At 40.6% G+C, this 23817-nt stretch overlaps 2 protein-coding genes across 2 annotated transcripts; one reads left to right on the forward strand and one right to left on the reverse strand.

Annotated features, from left to right (window-relative positions):
• Window positions 1–3839: 3839 nt before the first annotated feature.
• On the reverse strand, window positions 3840–12799 carry LOC121481540 (olfactory receptor 11H4). The gene is made up of 2 exons (XM_041738966.1): window positions 12767–12799; window positions 3840–4763 (listed from the first exon to the last, which is right to left on the reverse strand). Exons 1-2 carry the CDS (start codon window positions 12797–12799, stop codon window positions 3840–3842), a joined length of 957 nt encoding a protein of 318 aa, XP_041594900.1.
• A 6910-nt stretch (window positions 12800–19709) lies between these two features.
• LOC121481534 (olfactory receptor 11H6-like) lies at window positions 19710–20648 on the forward strand. The gene has a single exon (XM_041738958.1). It carries the CDS (start codon window positions 19710–19712, stop codon window positions 20646–20648), a length of 939 nt encoding a protein of 312 aa, XP_041594892.1.
• Window positions 20649–23817: the final 3169 nt, after the last annotated feature.

Here is a 23817-nt window from a genome sequence, read left to right on the forward strand (position 1 = left end):
AATAGTTCATTTTTGCTTTTGTTTCTTTTGCCTTCGTGGATGTATCTTGCAAGAAGTTACTGTGGCCAAGTTCAAAAAGCGTGTTGCCTGTGTTCTCCTCTAGGATTTTGATGGAATCTTGTCTCACACTTAGATCTTTCATCCGTTTTGAGTTTGTCTTTGTGTCTGGTGTAAGAGAGTGGTCTAGTTTCATTCTTCTGCATATGGATGTCCAATGTTCCCAGCATCTTTATTGAAGAGACTGTCTTTTTTCCAGTGGATAGTCTTTCCTCCTTTGTCGAATATTAGTTGACCATAAAGTTCAGGGTCCACTTCTGGATTCTCTATTCTGTTCCATTGATCTATGTGTCTGTTTTTGTGCCAGTACCACACTGTCTTGATGACCACAGCTTTGTAGTACAACCTGAAATCTGGCATTGTGATGCCCCTGACTCTGGTTTTCTTTTTTAATATTCCCATGACTATTTGGGGTCTTTTCTGATCCCACACAAATCTTAATATAATTTGTTCCAACTCTCTGAAGAAAGTCCATGGTATTTTGATAGGGATTATATTGAATGTGTAAATTGCCCTGGGTAGCATTGACATTTTCACAATATTAATTCTGCCAATCCATGAGCATGGAATATTTTTCCATCTCTTTGTGTCTTCCTCAATTTCTTTCAGAAGTGTCCTATAGTTTTTAGGGTATAGATCCTTTACCTCTTTGGTTAGGTTTATTCCTAGGTATCTTATGCTTGTGGGTGCAATTGTAAATGGGATTGACTCCTTAATTTCTCTTTCTTCAGTCTCATTGTTAGTGTATAGAAATGCCACTGACTTCTGGGCATTGATTTTGTATCCTGCCATGCTGCCAAATTGCTGTATGAGTTCTAGCAATCTTGGGGTGGAGTCTTTTGGGTTTTCTATGTACAGTATCATGTCATCGGCGAAGAGGGAGAGTTTGACTTCTTCTTTGCCAATTCGAATGCCTTTAATGTCTTTTTGTTGTCTGATTGCTGAGGCTAGGACTTCTAGTACTATGTTGAATAGCAGTGGTGAGAGTGGACATCCCTGTCTTGTTCCTGATCTTAGGGGAAAGGCTCCCAGTGCTTCCCCATTGAGAATTATATTTGCTGTGGGCTTTTCATAGATGGCTTTTAAGATGTTGAGGAATGTTCCCTCTATCCCTACACTCTGAAGAGTTTTGATCAGGAATGGATGCTGTATTTTGTCAAATGTCTTCTCTGCATCTATTGAGAGGATTATATGGTTCTTGTTTTTTTTCTCTTGGTGATATGATCAATCACATTGATTGTTTTACGAGTGCTGAACCAGCCTTGTGTCCTGGGAATAAATCCTACTTGGTCATGGTGAATAATTGTCTTAACGTACTGTTGGATCCTATTGGCTAGTATCTTGTTGAGAATTTTTGCATCCATGTTCATCAGGGATATTGGTCTATAATTCTCCTTTTTGGTGGTGTCTTTGTCTGGTTTTGGAATTAAGGTGATGCTGGCCTCATAGAACAAGTTTGGAAGTGTTCTATCTCTTTCTATTTTGCTGAACAGCTTTAGTAGAATAGGTAAAGTTTCTTCTTTAAATGTTTGATAGAATTCCCCTGGGAAGCCATCTGGCCCTGGACTTTTGTGTCTTGGGAGTTCTACTGTTTAACAGGCACAAAGCTAAGAGCTTTAAAAGTATTGACTCATTTTTTAAAAATTATTGAGTCATAATAACCCCACAAGACAGCTATTATTATCATCATCCTATTATACTGGTAAAGTAGCTGAAATTGTGGTATTTAAGCAACTTGCCCACGGTTTCACAGCTAGCAGAATAGGCAGGATATAAAGTCTGACTCTAGAGTTTGTACTTTAAGGCATTGGTTATGAATTCATATGTATCCGTATTATTTGGCAACAGAGGCTTGTGTGAGTATACCAAACATCTGATAGAGCAATCCGCAAATCATCCATGGTCAGATTTAAAAGATAGGAAGGAGAGGGGAACAAACATGTGCTGAGAACCTCCTGTGTGTCTCTCATTGTGCTATGGTCCTTACGTAAATCGTCTCGTTTATCTTTATGACTTTATTTTCAAGATATAAGTCTTACAGCCATTTTACAAAACAAGACTCTAAGAAATTGTCAAACTGCATAGCAGAAGACAAAGTGGGGCTTCCTGGGTTTAAAGAGTAGCCTAAGCAACAGTGTGGAGATGCTGGAGAGGGAGTAGTTAGGTGACTAGCCTGCCTAGAGCTGAGGGTTGAGTTGCGAGGGGAAGAAAAATACAGTAGGTTTAGTGGAGCCATACTATGAAGTGTGTTGAGTGCCAGACAGAGGATTTAAGGAATATTGACTTTGAGGAGCACAGTGAAGATGAGAAATCCATCATTTTTATATACTTCTTCATCCCTTGACTTTGTTACAACTATATATTATTTTCATAAGTAAAAAAAAATCAAGGTAAAAGTATCTAATAAACATTTTTAGTTCTTATTCTATGCTAGGTATCATAGTATTGTTGACTCCCACTCATGAAAAGGCCATCAGGAACACACTTGTCACTGAACAAAGATAAATTTAATGGCTTTTTGCAGTAAGGGAGAACATATGTCAGGAGGAACATGGGGCATCCAAAAGGAAGATGTCAGAAAGGATTTATTATACGGTTTGGACTTCTGTTAGTTGACTTTGGGGAGAATTTGAAGAAATAGAATTTCTCTCTGGATGTTGTCAGAAAGTGGAAGATAATTCTGTGATTGTGTATCTTAAGTTTTACCTGAAAGGCAGTTGGGCTAAAGCCTTACTTTTAAAGAGGCAGCAGTCACTAATATTATTAGCCTAAAGAGAGGGATGGTTGGTCTTTTTTTTTTTTTTTAACAGTTGGTACTATATTCTTGTTCAGACATGATTATGGAGTGGTCTTCTTTTGTCTTGATCCATCATGTTCACATAGTGGCCTGGCTGGAGGGTGGTATTCTGTGAGATTGTTTATGTTCAATAGGTTTACACACCACAGCCTGACTGACAGTACCAGGCTGACTCCTGGCAACACCAAGACTCAGAAGACAATTGCCAGGCCAATTCCCCAGTTGCAGAGGCTTTCTTCTCTGTCGCTGTGTGTTGGGGATCCAGAAAGGAAAAAGGCAATTCCTGTTCTCAAGGAGCTCTCTTGAGGGGGGGAAGTACACATAAATAAATAGATTATGCTACAATGTGGTACATGTAATAATAGGACTGTTAATAGAAACTTCAACAAATGATTTTTTAGCTTGGATCCAAGATTTATTTCAGTTGTACCATGGAGGAATTCCATCCCTAAGAAAATTTGTTGAAAGAGTTCCTATTGGCAAAGAGAATTTTCCCCCCTCTCTTTTAATATAGGGAAAGCATGCTGAGATAAAAATTTTAGGCTAGGGATAAGAAATGAGTGTGCTAAAAGTTATAGAAAGGTCTCATGGCTAGTTAAAATCCACTGCACCTTTAATGTACATTAAACATGTGCAGTCCTTTTGTGTATCAATTATACATCAACAAAACTGCTAAAAAAGTCACTACACCTTTAACTATTTGGTAAAGGTCATTAGACTTGTCCTAAAAATGAAGGTAAATTTTTCAGGAAATCTAACTTCTCTCATATAGCAGTCCCACTTAATCACTCCAATAATGATAGCCTTCAGAAAAATTACTTGCCGTGAATTTAGGTTTTAGTAGTCAGTGTCGGTATTTAAGCTGAGCACACTTCCAGGGAAAAAGAAAAACTTTTAATTAGAGTAAGAAATAAAAGGCCACTAAAAAACTTATACATCTCCAACTTACTCTTTATTAGAACTTGGAAGTCTGAACATCTTCAGCTCAAGAGTTTTGACTAATTCTCATTCTAAACAGGATGTTTCTCAGGGCGAGTTTCATGTCCTTATTGCGAAGACTATAGATCAGCGGATTAAAAAGAGGCGTCATTATCGAATATACCAGTGTGAGAATCTTCTGCATCAAAGTTGGGATGCCATATGTAGGACTCACATACATTACCATGACTGTCCCATAAAAAAGAGACACCACAGCTAAATGAGAACCACAGGTGGAAAAGGCCTTTCTCCGGCCAGCTGCAGAAGGGACCAGAAAAACAGCTCTGAGTAACAAGATGTAGGATCGAAGAATGTACATAATAGTAAAAAAGAGAACAAGGGAGCTCTGAGTATAGAAAATAAGTTCAGTAATGGGGGCTGGAGCACAAGACAGGGCCATCAGGGGGTCCATGTCACACAGGAAGTGGTCAATGATATTGGATCCACAGAAGGGGAGTTGGGAGATGAGGAAAATGGGGATTGGATAGCCAAGGAATCCAGTGAGCCAGCAGAGAGACACCAGAGTTCTACAGAGTTTCCCAGTCATGATGGTGGGGTAGTGCAGTGGGTGGCAGATGGCCAGGTAACGATCATAAGCCATTACTGCCAGGAAGAGACATTCAGTCGTGCCCAGGGAAAAGAAGAAGTAGAACTGGAGGAAGCATCCAGAAAATGAGATGGCCTTGGTTTTGGAGAGGATGTTGGCCAGGACGTTGGGAACAGTGGAGGAAGCATACCAGATCTCAAGGAAGGCGAAGTTGCCCAGCAGAAAGTACATGGGGGTGTGTAATCGTGGCTCCCATCTCACTGCACAGATAATGGTTCCATTTCCCAGCAGGGTCAAGACATAAACCACCAAAAAGAAGGAGAAGAGGAAAATCTGTATCTCCCAGCAACCGGGGAATCCCAGGAGGACAAACTCGGTTACAACGTGAATGTGTGTTGCTGACCTGTTCATGGGTCTTAAACCTAGGAGGACAGACATGAGTGCACCACAAGTCTCTCTGCTCCCTACTTGCCTCGAGAGCTTTTGTGAGAAGGGCACGTAAGCTCTGCAGGAAAATGTGAGATATTTTGAGGCGAGATGAGAATAAATCCCACCTTATTTTGAATTGATCGTAGTTCTAAATCTTAGTATTCTTTTGCTAGAATCCAATGCAGCAAGAATCTTCTACATCAGTGGTACAGCCAGGCAAATTTCTTTCTTTCTTTCTTTTAAATTTCTTTCTTTTATGTTTTCTTTAATTCTTAAGAATATCTTGTATGATTTTGGTTTGTTTCCCTAAAGTTAATTATGGGTCTTCAATGCACAAACTCGTCCACTTTCTCTTATTCAACACACCCTGTTAAAAAAAAAAAGGCAAATATTTTGAGGACAGCTGATGTGAGGGTGGTTAAACCTTTGGCAACAGAACAAAATTAGTTGAATTTTAGTTGAATTACTCATGGAGCTAAAACTTACTCCAGATCATTGGCTTTCCAGAATAGTATAATCAACTGAATTAATTGTTACAGACATTACTACAGTCGAGACTCAAGGCTGTCCTTAAATTGTCCCTTAAAGATTTTCTTTTAAAATATCACTCTAACAGCTGTGTGACACCTAAAGAATTCACAAAAGACAAACCATATTAAGTATCTTTGCTCTAAAAGATAAGTGGGAATATTATTTTCAATGATCTCTGTTTGCAAGTGTATATTTTTTATGTTTAAAGATTTTATTTATTTATTCATGAGAGACACAGAGAGAGAGAGAGAGAGAGAGGCAGAGACACAGGCAGAGGGAGAAGCAGGCTCCATGCAGGGAGCCCGACGTGGGACTTGATCCCGGGACCCCGGGATCACGCCCTGGGCTGAAGGCAGGTGCTAAACCGCTGAGTGACCCAGGCATCCCTGCAAGTGTTTATTTTCATATTTTTTGCACATACTATAAAAAATGAACTGTCTTATTTTTCATGTTCAGATCCTGCCTAGTTAAAATAAAGAAAATGATGTTTTCAGCACAAAGTTTTAGTTCATTTGGAAATAATTTTGGATGATAAAAACAAAGGGATCTGAGGCTGAATGGGGTCTTATCTGCACTTTTATCGGGTGGGATTTGTTTTCTGAAAGGGAGAGGATATTTTCAAATATTTCAATAGGTATGTACTTTTCAGTAGTATTTAAGAATTGAACAAAAATACCAATTTTTGTGTTTAAGCAACAGAATAATCTTGTAATTAATTAATATTGAAAAGCACTAGGAGCCTTAAAAATGGTAGTTTCAATATTGAGTGTTTTTGGTTAAATTCAGACCTCTTGCCTTATCTATTGGAAGTCACTAGTTATAACTTGGTCAGTAATGGAAGATAAAGAAATTTGAAAGGCAAATAACAACAGATATTTGGGCTTCAATACGACTAGTCTCCTGTTGGTGGTTTTTAAGGAAGCATAAAAAGGAGGTTTGGGCACCCAAGTTCTAAAATTGTCCAGTTTTCCAATCGATGTTGAACTTGAAAGTCATGTGTTTACCACCCTCACTGAATAAGGTGCTCAACAGATAATTCCGACTGTTATTTATGAAGCATAAATAAGTTTCCTGCTACAGATCAGGAACTAGGTCCAGGCCCACAAATTCAAACTAGAAACCAGAATCTTGAGATCTGTGCCTCCTATCCTTCTTCCTGAAGAATGGACCATGCCTGCTTAATGTGAATAACAGGTTAGGACCCTCTCCATTATACACCAACAACTTCACACTTAATTTCATTTTTTTTCTACCACCAAACCCGGTAAAGTTTAATAGCAGAAACATTATTTTCCCCATAACCTTGGTCAAAGTGTTGGTAGGTAATGGGATAATCACAGGGTGGGGAGCTTAATGGCAAAACCGGGGTAATCAGTTTTTATTTTAACCACTGATAGACTAAACTGACTCCGTAAAGTTCTGCGTGGCTTCACCTTTGAAAGCCTCCAAAATACTAGCTGGGGATAGGTAGGGTATTAGAGGGGCAAATCTACCATTTTATACCATTAATAATGCTGTTTAATGCTTTTGGCATCCATAAACCACTATATGAGCCACAATCCTAGGAGACTAGCTTTTCCATACACTTCTTTCTAGTACAAGAAACCAACCAACTAACCAATAAACTCACCATTCCTGGGTGGCCATCTGGAGAGAATAGTTTGATTAAATAGCCTCCTTCCTAGATGCCGGGTGGCTCAGTGACCGCCCGTCTGCCTTCAGCTCAAGGTGTGATCCCAGAGTCCTGGGAGCCTCCCTCTCCCTCTGCCTGTGTCTCTGTCTCTCTCTCTGTGTCTATCACGAATAAATAAATAAATAAATAAATAAAATCTTTAAAAAAATAGCCTCCTTCAAACGTCCCTCACTTGCCTTCAGTATATCACAGCAGTGCTTGTAATATGGACAATTAGTCCCTTTCTCGTACATACGATCATGGATTTCCTGGCTCAGCCTGGAAAGAGGGATAGACACAGTGGAGCTGAACAGAAAGGCATTGTCTCCTCATTGGCTTTGGTGATGAAAACTCCAGGTAAGGGCATTATATGTGCTCCACTGGACTGCCTTAATTTCTGGAGGCTCTAGAAGCTTGTTTTCTAGGTGTTTACCGAGACATTTTAGCATGCAGAGGGGTGTTTAATCTCAGGGATTGATCCCTCTCAGGGATTACTCTGAAACTTGATGTCTCTCCCCAGGTGGTTTCAGTGGCTTTCTCATGTTTTCCCTGGAGTGCATCCTCTTTCCAATATTTGGGGCTCTTCCAGGTTTTAGTAGATTAGCTCTAGTAGCTTAGCTCTGTTTTGTAGAAAACAGAGAATCCAGGGGAAAAACTGAAGAAATTTCAGGAGGCTTTCTATTGTGGAGATTATATTCCATTAAAGAGTCATCCTCTGTGGGGATTAGTGCAATAAATGGAAGTTTTGACCATGACTCAAATTCTGAAACTGAAATATGTTTGTGAATAAATGCTTAAGTGAAGTGTTGCAACAGAGAAACATGAAACTATGTTCTCTTGGTCACTTTAAATTTTTTTTTTAATTTATTTATGATAGTCACGGAGAGAGAGAGAGAGAGAGAGAGAGAGAGAGAGAGAGGCAGAGACATAGGCAGAGGGAGAAGCAGGCTCCATGCACCGGGAGCCCGATGTGGGATTCGATCCCGGGTCTCCAGGATCGCGCCCTGGGCCAAAGGCAGGCGCCAAACCGCTGCGCCACCCAGGGATCCCCTCTTGGTCACTTTAAAAAAAAGATTTTATTTATTTATTCATAAGAGACACAGAGAGACACAGAGACTCAGCCAGAGGGAGAAGCAGGCTCCATGCAGGGAGCCCGAGGTGGGAGTTGATCCCAGGACCCCGGGGTCACACCCTGGGTCGAAGGCGGCTCTAAACCGCTGAGCCCCCCAGGCTGCCCTCTTGATCACTTTAAAGTTAAACACACTACATTTTTTCTGGAGTCTTTCACTGTAATGACCAGGTGGTTGGTAATTACCTATTACCTGGAACTACCTTGTGTGACTGAAATCCAAGATGGCAGGAGCCATTTATTCACCTACTATGGTCAAATTGCCAGTTTGCATTATGATTTCACTTTCTAAGAGTGGGGAATTTGAAATCAGTTCAAACATGAGAAGAGATTTTGTATCATCGTCTTTTGTTTTTCTTCTTAAAAAAACTGAGGTTTTCTGAGGGGCCTCTTAAACCACTTCTTTAAAATATGACTCTTATGGTGATGGTGATGTGATGATCAATGAGAAAATCTTCATTGCTGGTTCCTGGGGTAGTTTGTATGTGAACTTGATAATCAAGGACCTCACTGACCTACACTATTTCTCCATTGAATATTTTTGGCTCCTTTGTTAAATATTAGTTGAACATATATGTGAGGGTTTATTTATTGGCACTTGATTCTGTTCGGTTGGTTTGTGTATCTATTTTTGTGCCAATACCATATTTTTTGATTATGATAGCTTTGTAGTATAGCTTGTAATCAGGAAGTGTTATTCCTTCAGCTTTGTTCTTACTTAAGATTTCTTTGCATATGCAGGATCTTTTGTGGTTCCATTCAAATTTAGGGTTCTTCCCTATTTCTGTGAAAAGATGCCATTGGAATTTTGATAGGGATTGCGTTGAATCTACTGATGACTTTGGACAGTATGGACATTTTTACAACAGTAGCTCTTCCAATCTGTAAGTAGGGAATATCTTTCTATTTATCAGTACCTTTTTTCAGTTTGTTTCATCAAAGTCTTAAAGTTTTCAGTGTGTAGATCTTTCACCTCCTTGGATTAGATATATTCTTAAATATTTTATTGTTTTGATGTTATTGTAAATGGGATTATTTTATCTATTTTTCAGATATTTCATAGTGTACATAAATATAACTGATCTTCATATGTTGATTTTGTATCCTGCAGCTTTACTCAATGTGTTGAGAGTTCTAATAGTTTTTTTGGTGGAGTCTTTTTTTTAAATTTTTATTTATTTATGATAGTCACACAGAGAGAGAGAGAGAGAGAGAGAGAGAGAGGCAGAGACATAGGCAGAGGGAGAAGCAGGCTCCATGCACTGGGAGCCCGATGTGGGATTCGATCCCGGGTCTCCAGGATCGCGCCCTGGGTCAAAGGCAGGCGCCAAACCGCTGCGCCACCCAGGGATCCCCTTTTTGGTGGAGTCTTTAGGATTTCCTATATATATAAGATCATGTCATCTGCAAAAACAATTTACCTTCTCCCCCCTGATTTGATGCCTTTTATTTTGTTTTCTTGACTGATTGCTTTGGCTAGGACTTCCAGTACTACATTGAATAGAAATGGTAAGCATGGATACCCTGACATTGTTTCTAACCTTAGCAGAAAAACTTTTGACCTTTTATCATTGAGTATGATGTTTGGTGTGAGCATATATGGCTTTTACTATGTTGAGGTATGTTTCTTCTCCACCCACATTTTAAAAGTTTTTTTTTTTTAAATCATGAAAGGATGTTGTATTTTGCCAAATGTTTTTTCTACATCTCTTGAGTTGATCATATGGTTTTTATCCCTCATTTAATGAATGTAGTGTATCACATATATTGATTTAATTATGTTAAACCATCCTTGCATCCCAAGGATGATTCCCAATTGATCATGGTGTCTGATCCTTTTAATAGATTGTTGAATTTGGTTTCCTAATAGTTTACTGAAAACTTTTGCATGTAAATTCATCAGGGATATTGGCAGTAGTTTTCTTGTGTCTTTTTTAAAAAAGATTTTATTTATTTTAGAGGGGGAGGAGTGAAGGGAGAGGGACAGAGAGGGAAGGAAAGGGACAAGCAGACTCCACTGAGCACAGAGCCCAACATTAGGCTCAATCTCATGACCCTGAGATCATGCCTGAGGCAAAACCAAGAGCTGGACACTCAAATGACTGAACTGGATAGGGAGGAGGGGGAGGATGAGGAGGACGAGGAGGAGGGGGAGGAGGGGGGAAGATGGGGAGGATGGGGAGGAAGGGGAGGATGGAAAGAAGGAGGAGGAGGAGGGGGAGGAGAGGAGGAGGGGGAGGAGAGGAGGAGGGGAAGCCAGAGTCTTCAGGGCTGCAAGCCCCAGTGCGGGGCAGCAGCCGAAGCGGCCCAGTGGGGGCGCAGCAGGTGCACCGAGCAGAGGGTGCAGAGGCCGCAGGTGCCCAGGGCTCACAGGTGTGCCCCTCCAGGGGGCCCGCGGTCCCGGGTTGAGGCGGCCTCCCGAGCCCCAGGCAGCCCCCAGGGTGAGGTGCTGTCACCTGGTCACCTGGGGGGGTCCTGGGGGGGTCAGAGTCCCAGGGCATTGGGGTCCGGGGGGTCACTTGGGTGACCCCTTACTCAGGTGGATCCTTTCACCATCTCCCTAGTTTCACGCTCTCTGGACTCTAACCACCGGAGTCACAGGCTGTAGCCCTTTCCAGGTTGTTTTTCCCTTAGTAAAACGCATTTAAGCTTCTCCCGTGTCTTTTCATTGTTTGATGGCTCATTTCTTTTTTTTTTTTTAATTTTTAATTTTTAAAATTTTTTCATTTCTTTTTTTAAAGTTCTTAATTTAAATCCCAGTTAACATACATTATAGTGTTAGTTTCAAGTGTAGAATTTAGTGATTCATCACTTACATAAAACACCTGGTACTCCTCCAATCCTACTTAATCTCCATCAAATGTTTCACACATCCGATTTCATTCTTTTTTATGGCTGAGTAATATTCTATTTTATATATGTATGTATGTACATACATCCTGGAGACCTAGGATCGAATCCCACGTCAGGCTCCCTGCATGGAGCCTGCTTCTCCCTCTGCCTGTGTCTCTGCCTCTCTCTCTCTCTCTCTCTCTGTGATGACTATCATAAATAAATAAAAAATTAAAAAAATAAAAAGATACATCCACGAAGGCAAAAGAAACAAAAGCAAAAATGAACTATTGGGACTTCATCAAGATAAGAAGCTTTTGCACAGCAAAGGATACAGTCAACAAAACTAAAAGACAACCTACAGAATGGGAGAAGATATTTGCAAACGACATATCAGATAAAGGGCTAGTTTCCAAAATCTATAAAGAACTTATTAAACTCAACACCAAAGAAACAAACAATCCAATCATGAAATGGGCAAAAGACATGAAGAGAAATCTCACAGAGGAAGACATGGACATGGCCAACATGCACATGAGAAAATGCTCTGCATCACTTGCCATCAGGGAAATACAAATCCAAACCACAATGAGATACCACCTCACACCAGTGAGAATGGGGAACATTAACAAGGAGGAAACCACAAATGTTGGAGAGGATGCGGAGAAAAGTGAACCCTCTTACACTGTTGGTGGGAATGTGAACTGGTGCAGCCACTCTGGAAAACTGTGTGGAGGTTCCTCAAAGAGTTAAAAATAGACCTGCCCTACGACCCAGCAATTGCACTGTTGGGGATTTACCCCAAAGATTCAGATGCAATGAAACGTCGGGACACCTGCACCCCGATGTTTCTATCAGCAATGGCCACAATAGCCAAACTGTGGAAGAGCCTCGGTGTCCATTGAAAGATGAATGGATAAAGAAGATGTGGTTTATGTATACAATGGAATATTACTCAGCAATTAGAAACGACAAATACCCACCATTTGCTTCAACGTGGATGGAACTGGAGGGTATTATGCTGAGTGAAATAAGTCAATCGGAGAAGGACAAACAGTGTATGTTCTCATTCATTTGGGGAATATAAATAATAGTGAAAGGGAATATAAAGGAAGGGAGAAGAAATGTTGGGAAATATCAGGAAGGGAGACAGAACATAAAGACTCCTAACTCGGGGAAACGAACTAGGGGTGGTGGAAGGGGGGAGGAGGGCGGGTGTTGGAGGGGAATGGGTGACGGGCACTGAGGTGGACACTTGACGGGATGAGCACTGGGTGTTTTTCTGTATGTTGGTAAATTGAACACCAATAAAAATTAATTAAAATTTTTTTTAAATTTTTTTAATTTTTTCATTTCTTTTTTTAAGGTTCTTAATTTAAATCCCAGTTAACATACATTATAGTGTTAGTTTCAAGTGTAGAATTTAGTGATTCATCACTTACATAAAACACCTGGTACTCCTCCAATCCTACTTAATCTCCATCAAATGTTTCACACATCCGATTTCATTCTTTTTTATGGCTGAGTAATATTCTATTTTATATATGTATGTATGTACATATATATAAATAATATATATATATGTAATGATATATCTCACTTCCTTATCTATTTATCAATCAATGGACATTTGGGCTGTTTCCATAATCTGGCTACTGTCGATGATGTTGCTGTAAACATTGGGGTGCATACATCCCTTCAAATTAATATTTCTGTATCCTGTGGGTAAATACCTAGTATTACAATTGCAGGTTGTAAGGTAGCCCTATTTTTAACTTTTTGAGGAATCTCTATACTGCTTTCCAGAGTGTCTGCATCGGTCTGCATTCCCATGGAAAGTATAAGAGGGTTCCTCTTCCTCTGCATCCTTGCTAACACCTGATGTTTCTTTAATTGTTCATTTTAGCCATTAACAGCCACCTGTTAATTTTAGCCATTCTTAAAGGTGTGAGGTGATATCTCATCATGGTTGTTTTTTTTTAAAAACATTTTATTTATTTATTTGAGAGAGACAGGGAGAGAGAGAGAGAGAGGAGCAGGAGGTGGGGGAGAAGGAGAAGCAGACTCCCTGATGAGCAGGGAGGCCAACATGCGGCTTTATCTCAAGTCTCCAGATCATGATCTGAGCCAAAGTGGCCGCTTAACTGAGCCATCCAGGGACCCCTCTCATCACGGTTTCAATTTGTATTTCCCTGATGAGGGAGTGATATTGAGCCTCTTTTTTTTTTTTTGAGCCTCTTTAAACATGTCTTTTAGCCATCTGGATATCTTCAGGTGTGTAGTGGTATCTAAATATTTTAATTTGCATTTCCCTGATTACATATGGTGTGGAACATATTTTCATACACTTATTTGCCATCTTTTAAAAAATATTTCATTTATTTATTCATGGGAGACACAGAGAGAGAGAGAGAGGCGGAGACACAGAGAGAGAGAGAGGCGGAGACACAGAGGGGGAAGCAGGCTCCATGTGGGGAATCCGATAAGGGACTCGATCCCCGGACCCCGGGATCAGGACCTGAGCCAAGGCAGATGAACCACTGAGCCCCCCAGGTGCCCCTACTTATTTGCCATCTTGATATCTCCTTTGGTGAAATATCTGTTAAAGTCTTTGGCCCACTTTTTGTTTGGATTATTTGTTTTCATATTGTTGCATTTTAAGAGTTCTTTGTATATTTTGAATAACAGTTTTTTAACAGATATATCTTTTGCAAATGATTTTCCTCTTTTGTGACTTGTCTTCTAATTCTCTGGACATTGTCTTTTGCATAGCAAAAGTTTTTAATTTTAACGAAGCCCAGCTTATCGATTATTTCTTTAACAGACTATGTCTTTGGTATGGTATCTAAAAAGGGATCACCGTACCCAAGATCTTCTAGATTTTTTCATATTTATCTTCTAGGAGTTTTTGATTTTGCATCTTACACTTAGATGATCCATTTTGAGTTAATTTTTGTGGAGGATGAAAGGTTCAAATCTAGCTTCATTTTTTTTTTTTTTGCATGTGAGTGTCCAGTTGTTCCAGCACCGTTTGTTTGAAGAGACTACCTTTGTTCTGTTGTATTGCCTTTGCTCCTTTGTCAAAGATCAGTTCACTGTATTTCTGGGACTCTATTTCTGGGTGATCTAGTCTGTTACACTGATCTATTTGTCTTTTCTTTTGCTAGTACCACACTGTTTTAATTACTGTAGCTTTATAGTAAGTCTTAAAGTTAGTTCCAGTTAGTCTGCCTATTTTGTTCTTCTTCGATACTCTATCAACTATTCTGGGTCTTTTCCTCTTTATATAAACTTTAGAATCAGTTTGTTGATGTTTATAAAATAATTTCTGGTATTTTAATTGGGATTGTGTTGAATCTGTCAATCAAGTTGGGAAGAACTGACATCTTGACAGTACTGAATCTTCCTATTAATGAATGTTGGCTACCTCACCATTCATTCAGTTCTTCTTTGATTTTGTTCTCCTCATAGTTCTTACGTATATTTTGTTTAGATATGTAATAATTTCATTTTTTGAGGTGCTGATGTAAATGGTATCATGTTTTTAATTTCAAATTCCCCTTGCTCATTGATGGCATATAGGAAAGCAGTTGATTTTGTATGTTGAACTTGTATCCTACACCCTGGTTATAAACACTTATTAGTTCCAGAAATTTTTTTGTTGATTCTGTTGCTGGGTGAACTGGGGAGATCCTGGGCCCTAGAGTCTGGGCCCAGCCCATCCCCAAAGATGTTGCTGAAGGTCCTTGGTCTTGTCTCAAAAAAGAATTCAGGGATAGGCATGCAACACAGCAGATGAGCAACACAAACAAGAAAGTCCATTAAACTGAAAAAATACACTCTTGAGATAATGAGAATGGGCAAATTCTAGAAAGAGAGATGCACTCCGTGGGGTTTGGATTTCTGTTTTTTATTGACAGTTGTTACGTAGGGGATGGAATATTCATTACTTGTGGGAAGGATGCAGGGTTTCACAGTTTTTCTTCTTAATTTGGTCAGGGGTTTCCTATTCCGGCACCCACCATCTTGAGCCTGTCTCGTTTGATCTGGCTTTTTGTGGAGTGTGCCAGAACAGGTCTCTGACTTTCCTGGTAGCTGGTCATGACCTCCTTATTGCTGGCTTCCAGGTACCCTGTTGAAAACTAACTGCCTACTCGAACAGTTCTTTCAGATTTTCTACATAGACAATCATGTCATTTGAAAAATGATAGTTTTATGTGTCCCCAATCTGTACACCTTTTCTTGTCTTATTACATCAACAAGGACTTCCAGTACAATGTTGAAAAGGAGTGGTGAGAAGTGATATCTTTGCTTTGTATCTGATCTTAGTGGAAAACTAAGTTTCTCATGATTAAGTGTGATGTTGGCTATGATAGCTTGCTTTCTTTCTGTTGTGAAAGTTTTCTTAAACTTAAGTTTTATGATACAATTCTATCTCCTTCTTCTCCCATGGTCACTCCTAGCTATGTTCATTTAGATTTAAATTTTTGTTTTACATATTTTGTTTTGCAGAAAGGGTAGAGTATAAATATACACATATATCTATGCATGCATTTTTTCTTTCATATAAGTAAGAAATTACAAATAACAGAAATAACAGAAATATTTCTTCCAGAGAAAATTTTGTATGAGGTTTAACACAAAAGTAGGGAAAAGGGGAAGACTCTTATTTATTTATTTATTTATTTATTTATTATTTTAAATTTTTTTAAGACTCTCATTTATTGAGTATTTACCGCATTGTAGGCATTTTACATACATTATTATTTAGTTTTCACAATTCACAACTGAATCAGGATAAACTAGTATGTTCTTAGAAAAAACAAGTATATTTATTTATTTATTTATTTTCCTTAGCTTTTATTTTTAATTTATTTTTATTTTTTATTTATTTATTTTTATTGGAGTTCAATGTGCCAACATATAGCATAACACCCAGTGCTCATCCTGCCAAGTGCCCCCCTCAGTGCCCATCACCCAGTCACCCCAACCCCCTGCCCACCTCCCCTTCCACTACCCCTTGTTCATTTCCCAGGCTTAGGAGTCTCTCATGTTTTGTCTCCCTGTCTGATATTTTCACTCCTTTTCCCTTTATTCCCTTTCACCATTTTTTATATTTCCCAAACGAATGAGACCATATAATGTTTGTCCTTCTCCGATTGACTTACTTCACTCAGCATCATACCCTCCAGGTCCATCCACGTCAAAGCAAATGGTGGGTATTTGTCGTTTCTAATGGCTGAGGAATATCCCAGTGTATACACAGACCGCAGCTTCTCTATCCATTCACCTTTCGATGGACACTGAGGCTCCTTCCACAGTTAACTAGTATATTTGTAGTTAAATATCTGGGGATTAAGGAAGTTAAATAATAAACCAAGGATCACACAGTTGAGTTTATGACAGAGCTATAGTACAAATAGAGGTCAGCCTGAGACATGATCCATGCTCTTTTTATACAGCACATCATATTAATGAATTTATTGTTCTTTTTTAGTATTAACTAGGATTATTTAATCCCCAATACATAATGAGATTATACTTGGTATTTACCTTCCTTATTACTACTTTATTACTTTCCATTAAATAAAATGAAGGAATATTTAACAAGTCTTTTTATGATGAGGAAAATGCAAATCAAAACCACAGTGACACACAGCCTCACACTTGTTGGAATGGTCATCAAAAAGACAACTGGTCTGGTGAGAATGTGAGGAAAAAGAACCTGCATACACTGTTGGTGGGGATGTAAATTAGTACAGCCACTATGAAAAACAGTATGGCGTTTCCTCAAAAAAATTAATAAGAGAGCTACTATATAATTCAGCAATTCTACTTCTGGGTACATATCTGATGGAAATGAAATCACTGTTTACAAGAGATATCTGTACCCCCATGTAAATGCATCATTATTTACAAAGGCCAGGAGATGGAAAAAACCCAAGTGATGGTCGATTCACTAATATAATGAATGGATACAGAAAACATAATGTATATGTAGGAGTGGAGTATTTTTCAGCCATAAAATGATGGAAACCTTGCCATTTGCAATAACGTGGATGAACCTTGAGGGTATTATGCTAAGTAAAATAAATCAGACTGAGAAAGATAAATGCCCTATGACCTCACCTATATGTAGAATATCAAATCAAATCAAAACAAAACAAAAATCCTAAAATCAAGCTCCAGACAGAGAGAACAGACTGATGGTTGCCAGAGGTGAGGGATGGGAGTGGATGAAATAGGCGAAGGGTATCCAAAGGTACAGGCTTGAAACGCAATGTACAGCATGGCGACTGTTGTTAATAGGACTGTACTGCATATTTGAAAGCTGCTAAGTAAGAGAGTAGATCTTAGAATTCTTATCATAAGAAAAATATCTTGTCATTATGTAGGATGATGGATGTTCATTGGATTGGCTGTGGTGATCGTTTTGCAACACATACAACTATCAAATCATTGTGTCCTACACCTGAAACTAAAATAAGGTAATATGTCAATTACACCTAAGAAAAAAAAAGAAAGAAAACAAAGGGGACCAAAAGTTTCAGACACCTTTCTCAACAACGCCTTGTTAAAAGAAGCAAGAAATTTCAGCATTCATATCAGCTTTTGGGGACATCTGCTAAAAATAGTTGGAAATACTCTGAAGGACTAGACAGAGAGGTATTTTCTAGCACTTTGGCATTTCATCACATACCCCATGGTCTATGCTCCTAGCACCTCTTCACCATGAAGTGGAATTTACTTATCAGTGTCATACGAAAAACACAGCGCTGACCTAAGAGAGACAGGCTGTTACCAGACAAAGGGAATAACCCTTTTTAAGCCTTAGAATGAGTCAACAGGAATGATTGAGAACTCTGATAATGACACTTAAGAGAATTAAAAACTCAAAAAATGAATAAAATTGAATATAAAGGAACAAGATAAACAGCTGGTATTCCAGCTAAGCTGGTGTTGCTATAGTGCTGGTACTATCATAAGGGCAACGTGTTCTATACAAAAAAAATAAGTATCTGCTCTAAGAATAGCATGGGAGTATCTGATCAACACTGGGGAAACTGAGTCCCAAAGGCCAATTAAGGGCCTCCTGAGGGAAGGGAACATTGGGGATATAACTGACTATCCTCGCTCATCAATTCTCACTACTGGAAGTCACAGGAGACACTATCCCATAGGAGGAATCAGACAGATTTCAGAGAAACATAGATAAGTCTGTAGTGGAGCCAATATTTCTCTCCAAACCAGAAGTGTCCAGCAACGCAAGCGCCCTCTCTGGGCTGCTGCCTGCCAAGGAGCCCATGTTCTCCATCGTGCCTGCCTTCTGCTGCCCTGGAAACAGAGGATTACAAGTCAGACCTGCCGGATCTACGGGGAGGTGGGTTCAGAGGAAGTACAAGTGCAGGACAGTCCTCAGGTAGGCCTCCTAGCTCCACCACCCCTGTGTGATCCTGGAAACAATAGCCCCTCATGTCACCCGAAGAATGTAAGGAGATTCATCTTTACACCTGAGAGGCCTGGCTGTCAGGGAACCGAGAGATGGGGATGAGGAAGAAGGGAGAGTTGGTCCTTCTTAACCAGGAGCTAAATCCGGGCAGAACCAGGTCTGTCCCTCACTGTGGAGGGGATTCTGAAATAAATTAATAAATTAAGACCAAACTACTAACAACAGAAACGTAGGCAACTTCACAGGCTTTGTTTTGCTTGTCTCACCATGGAAATCACACGACCCGTAAGACTTACTCAGAGAAAGAAGTTTTCGCGAAGATTCTCCTTCAACTTCCCAAAGCAATGCCAACCTTCCACATCTGGACTAGGCAAGGGAGTAGGAGGGGGATCTTGGTCAGAGGGAGGGGTTATGGCTCCCACACTGCTCTCGGTTCCCAGAGGCCTCTGCTGGGCAGTGTCTGACATTTGGGAGCGTCTGCATCCATCCCTAACCCAGAAGAACGGAGGCCTTTCCGGGACACTGTGTGTCACTTCAGGGAAAACCCTCAAAAATCCTTAAATAATATACCAGTTACATTGCTCAGTTTCTCGACCTATAAGTAGGGATTCAACCTACACCAAGGTTTTACAGAAGCATTTGAATTCAACAGGTAGAAGATGGAAGTGATATGAAAGCCATCATGTAGATGTCTGGGGGTTCCAATTTTTATCGAGTTGACAAACCATGATGAACGCTGAAGAATGGATGGTATGTTTGATGATTTTTGTCTCAGTTGTCAGATAACTTTAGACACCGACACCTACAATTCAACACTGATCCAGAATAACAGTGAAATGCAGAAGGTTTCCGTGTGTTGTCACCTTTCTCCCTCTTCTGATGCCTAACATCTGGGTCTCTAATTCCAAACATTTTAGTAATTGAAACTCTGTCCAGTAGTAAGGGTCTATCTCTCTTAATCTATAGAAACGAATACGTGATGTTCACACCTACTTACATTTGTGAGCACTGCCATCAACCTTCTCCAAGCTGCTTACTGCATAACATCCTGCATTTTAATGCGAGAAGGTTCAGAGAGAGAAATGAGAGAATACAAATATCTAAAGTCTGATCACCAAGCCCTACCCAAGGTTTATAATCTTCAGCAGCGTAGCTATTTATTTAATGGAATAATAGAATCTGAGGGAGTTAGGGATCTCCAAAAAGGAAATATTTCTGAAGATTAAGGAATAAGGTCATATTTGTCATTGTCACTTTTTCCTCTCTACCCCTCAGGAAGCTGCGAATATGTCAGGAGTCAGCACAGTGACTGAATTCATACTCCTGAGTTTTCCGTGCTCCAGAGAGGTTCAGGTCCTCCTCTTCCTGCTGTTCTTTGTGTCCTACATCCTGACACTGATGGGGAATGGGGCCATTGTCTGTGCAGTGAAGCTGGATCCCAGGCTTCACACCCCCATGTACCTTCTGCTGGCCAACTTCTCGTTCCTGGAGATCTGTTACATCAACACCACCGTTCCCAATATGTTACAGAACTTCCTATCTGAGACCAAAACCATCTCTTTCACAGCCTGTTTCTCCCAGTTCTACTTCTTCTTCTCCATGGGCATCAATGAGACCCTCTTACTGCCCCTCATGGCTTTTGATCGGTACTTGGCCATCTGCCAGCCTCTCCATTATCCTATCATCATGAACAACCGCCTCTGCATGAACCTGGTGGCCCTGTGCTGGGTCACAGCCTTCCTCTGCTATCCGATCCCTATCTATTTTATCACACAGCTCCCCTTCTGTGGCCCCAACACCATTGACCACTTTGTCTGTGACCCCGGTCCTCTTCTGGCCCTGTCCTGTATCCCTGCCCCTGGAATTGAGCTTTCCTGTTCTCTATTGAGCTCTCTCATTATCTTCATCACCTTCTTCTTCATCCTTGGTTCGTACACCCTGGTTCTCAGAGCAGTGTTGCGTGTCCCCTCAGCAGCTGGCCGACGTAAGGCCTTCTCCACCTGTGGTTCCCACCTGGCTGTTGTGTCTCTTTTCTATGGATCCATCATGGTGATGTACATCAGCCCAACCTCTGCGAATCCAGCTGGGATACAGAAGATTATAACCCTGTTCTACTCATCAGTGACCCCACTTATAAACCCACTGATCTACAGTCTACGGAACAAAGACATGAAAGCTGCCTTGAGAAAAATTCATATGTGTGGAGAAATTAGTCAAGACAAATGAACATTCATGAGTGGACCAAGATCATGATATTTATTTTTCCGCATCTTCCCACTTAAAAGTAGGTCTTTATTCATTTGTACCTAGAGATGCAGACTTAAATTCATCTGTTTCTGCCGAGTTAAGGACAGTAGTAGCCCCAATTAAACCAGATCTTGCCTTCGAATCAGGACTTCATAGGTGGTAACTTGAATTTAGTGATCTGGATGTCTGAACTTTGGACTCTTCTCCCACCCTGCGCTCCAATAACTGCTTGCTCATTTACCTGTGATCCCTTACCTAATCCTTGACCTCATAATTTTTTTTTTTACTTCTATTGCTTGAATCCATTTTTACACTTAAAGCAGAGATCATTTGGCTAGAAAGTCTACTTCTAATAGAAGTACATCCACAATTTTTGGCTCATACTAAAGGAAATTAGTACCCGTCTATAAGTCATAACTGAACTAAAGTTTTACAAATTTAATTGACATCCAAAAGACTAAAATGATCTGAAACACTGTCTCCCAAACCTGTGTGTCTCGTAATTGTTTGAGGGTCTTTTTAAAAGAAAAACACGATTTTCAGGTGTTATTCCAGTGCTCCTAAATAAGAGTCTTTGAAGTAGACCCCGGAAATTCCCATTTACTGTTACTCAGGTGATTCTAGTGCATCTCTATCAGCACGAATCCACGGACTGATCTTGTAGAGCCACTATTTTAGATAAATATGTAACATAAAGAAATAAAAATCTTATATTAATTTTGGGGGAAGCGAAAGAAGTTACAGTGAGTACTGTAAGTGACTCAAGCACTCATGATAATAGAAGTTTCTTTTCCTGCATCAATTTTTAAAGCCTCCATTTAAAAAATAAGGACTAGACTATATTCTTTTTACCTTTCTTACCTGTGCAAGAATATGAACATACTGGAAATAGGCTTACATTTTAAAAAAGGTCGTTAGCCCTTAAGAAGGGCATGAGATGGGATGAGTCCTGGGTGTTGTATGAAACTAATGAGTTATTTCATTAGCTACATCTGAGACTAATGATGTGCTCTAGTTGGCTCTTTGGATTAACTAATTAATTCATGGTTCTTTTTTAGTTTATTGCATGAAGGAGTTAGTCCAAGTGTAATGCAGGGCCCAAGTGGTTACATTATACAAGCTGTGAGGTTTTTAAACTTGTGACAAGAGACAGAAGGGTAATTCTGTTCATTGCAAGGAAATCCTCACTTAAGCTTCCGTGAAGCCAAAGGCACTTAAAACCCATGCACCTCCCAGCTGCTTCCTTAGTCAGTGCAGTCTCCGCCAGGAACTGGCACGCGTCCTTGCACTGGTCACCCCGTGGCTGGGTTACCTCTCCCCTGATGCTCAGTCACAGTTCCGTTGCAGGCACCCCTCTCCTGGACGCCTCCACTAGTGTCTTTTCGTCATAGTCATCAGCGATCCCTTGGACAGCAGGAAGGACCTTCCTGCTACTTCTCTGCCCAGTTCTCATGTGGCTATGATCCCCAGGGCCAGCAGGAAGCGGGTCGTCACCCCAACTTGCATCAGCAAAGGGGTGCAAAGAGTGGAGGGGACATACAATCGGATTCCCTTTCCTCGTGGAAATGGCCCATGGAAGGGGGAAGGCCGGGGCTGGGGTGGGAAGTTGGGGGGATGGGACCTTGGGAGGCGAGGGGGCTCCAGGGGGCGGCTGCAGAGTCCTCTGCTGGGGTTCAGGGACTGGGGCGGCTGCTTGAATTTAAATAGATAAGTAAAGAAAGGTTAGTCCCCGGGGTCACCTGGGTAGCTCAGTCATTTAAGCCTGCGACTCTTGATTTTTGTCTCAGGTTATGATCTTGGGGGGCTGGGGTCAAGACCTGTGTAAGGCTCAGTGCTCGAGAGAAAGTCAGCTTGAGGATTTTCTCTCTCCTTCCCTCTGCCCCTCCCTCTGCTCTCTCTGTCTCTCTCTCAAATAAATACATCTTAAAAAAAAAAAAGTCAGCACTTAGGGGCATTGCAGTTTGGGTTAGTCTCACATGCAGGAAGGCTGAGATGCATGCACAGCCAAGGGGAAATGAAAGCAGACGGAGAGCAAAGCCGGTGATTGTAAGAGACTGAAGTAAAGAGACGCAGAAGAACCCGAGGACAGTCCCAGGCCCAACTCTTGGATCGAGGACTAATCGATTGGCGTCTGGGGTTGGCACGTTTACTCACCCATTGATTTACCTCTATGATATCCCAGCCTTTGTGAAACGACATTCTTGGGAGAGACAGCTAATAAGGAGATAAACACAAAGAGCTATAAAAAAAGATACTCTCCACTTTTCCTTTTGAATTACTTAGTATCAATATAAATTTTGTAGTGGCAGAATAGGGCATAATTCATTGATTAATTTTTGATTTAAATTCAATTAGCCAACATGTAGTAAGTACATCATCAGCTTCAGAGGTAGAGGTCAGTGATTCATTAGGTGCGTATAGCACCCGGTGCTCCTCAGTCATGAGCCCGTCACCCATCACCACCTCCCAACCCGCCTCCCCTCTGCAGCCCTCAGCTTCTTTCCTATAGTGAAGAATCTCTCCTGGTTTTGCTCCCTCTGATGACATTCCAGTCATCCACATATGAGTGAAACCATATGAGAACTGTCTTTCTCCAATGGACTTATTTTGCTCAGCATAATGCCCTCTGGTTCCATCCACGTCAAGGTAAATGGTAAGTGTTCATCCTCTCTCATGCCTGATGATAGGACATAGCTTAGAGAAGATGGTCAGAGAGGGGAGCCCAGGTGGCTCAGCGGCCCAGCGCCTGCCCCCGGCCCAGGGCGTGACCCCGGGGTCCTGGGATGGAGACCCGCACCGGGCTCCCTGCAGGGAGCCTGCTTCTCCCTCTGCCTGGGTCTCTGCCTCTCTCTCTCTCTATCTATCTCTGTCTGTCTCTTGTGAATAAATAAAGAAAATCTTAAAAAAAAAAAAAAGATGGCCAGAGAGTGTCTTTTGTGAGGATGTGATATTTTAAACTAAGGGAACAAGCCATGCGCAAATCTAGGGGAATTGAATTCCACATAAGTACAGGTATGATTATGGAGTTTTCAAAAGTAATAAAGGTTAATTTTGGTCATCCAGAAGAAAATGGTATATAAGGCTGAAGAGATGAGCACTATGAGATTATCAAGAACCTTCGAGGTCACAATAAAGAGTATTTTATCTG

This window comes from Vulpes lagopus, chromosome 23, assembly GCF_018345385.1.
Source record: "Vulpes lagopus strain Blue_001 chromosome 23, ASM1834538v1, whole genome shotgun sequence".
Lineage (NCBI taxonomy): Eukaryota > Metazoa > Chordata > Mammalia > Carnivora > Canidae > Vulpes > Vulpes lagopus.

What these genes read in the sequence shown, in the direction of transcription:
- LOC121481540 (XM_041738966.1), bottom strand. Translation starts at nt 12,799, where the DNA reads ATGCAGACCGATGCAGACACTCTGGAAAGCAGT. An exon ending in CAGACACTCTGGAAAGCAGT is followed by an intron (nt 4,764 to 12,766) that starts ATAGAGATTCCT and finishes ACACACATTCAC; the next exon opens with GTTGTAACCGAGTTTGTCCT.
- LOC121481534 (XM_041738958.1), top strand. Translation starts at nt 19,710, where the DNA reads ATGTCAGGAGTCAGCACAGTGACTGAATTCATACTCCTGAGTTTTCCG.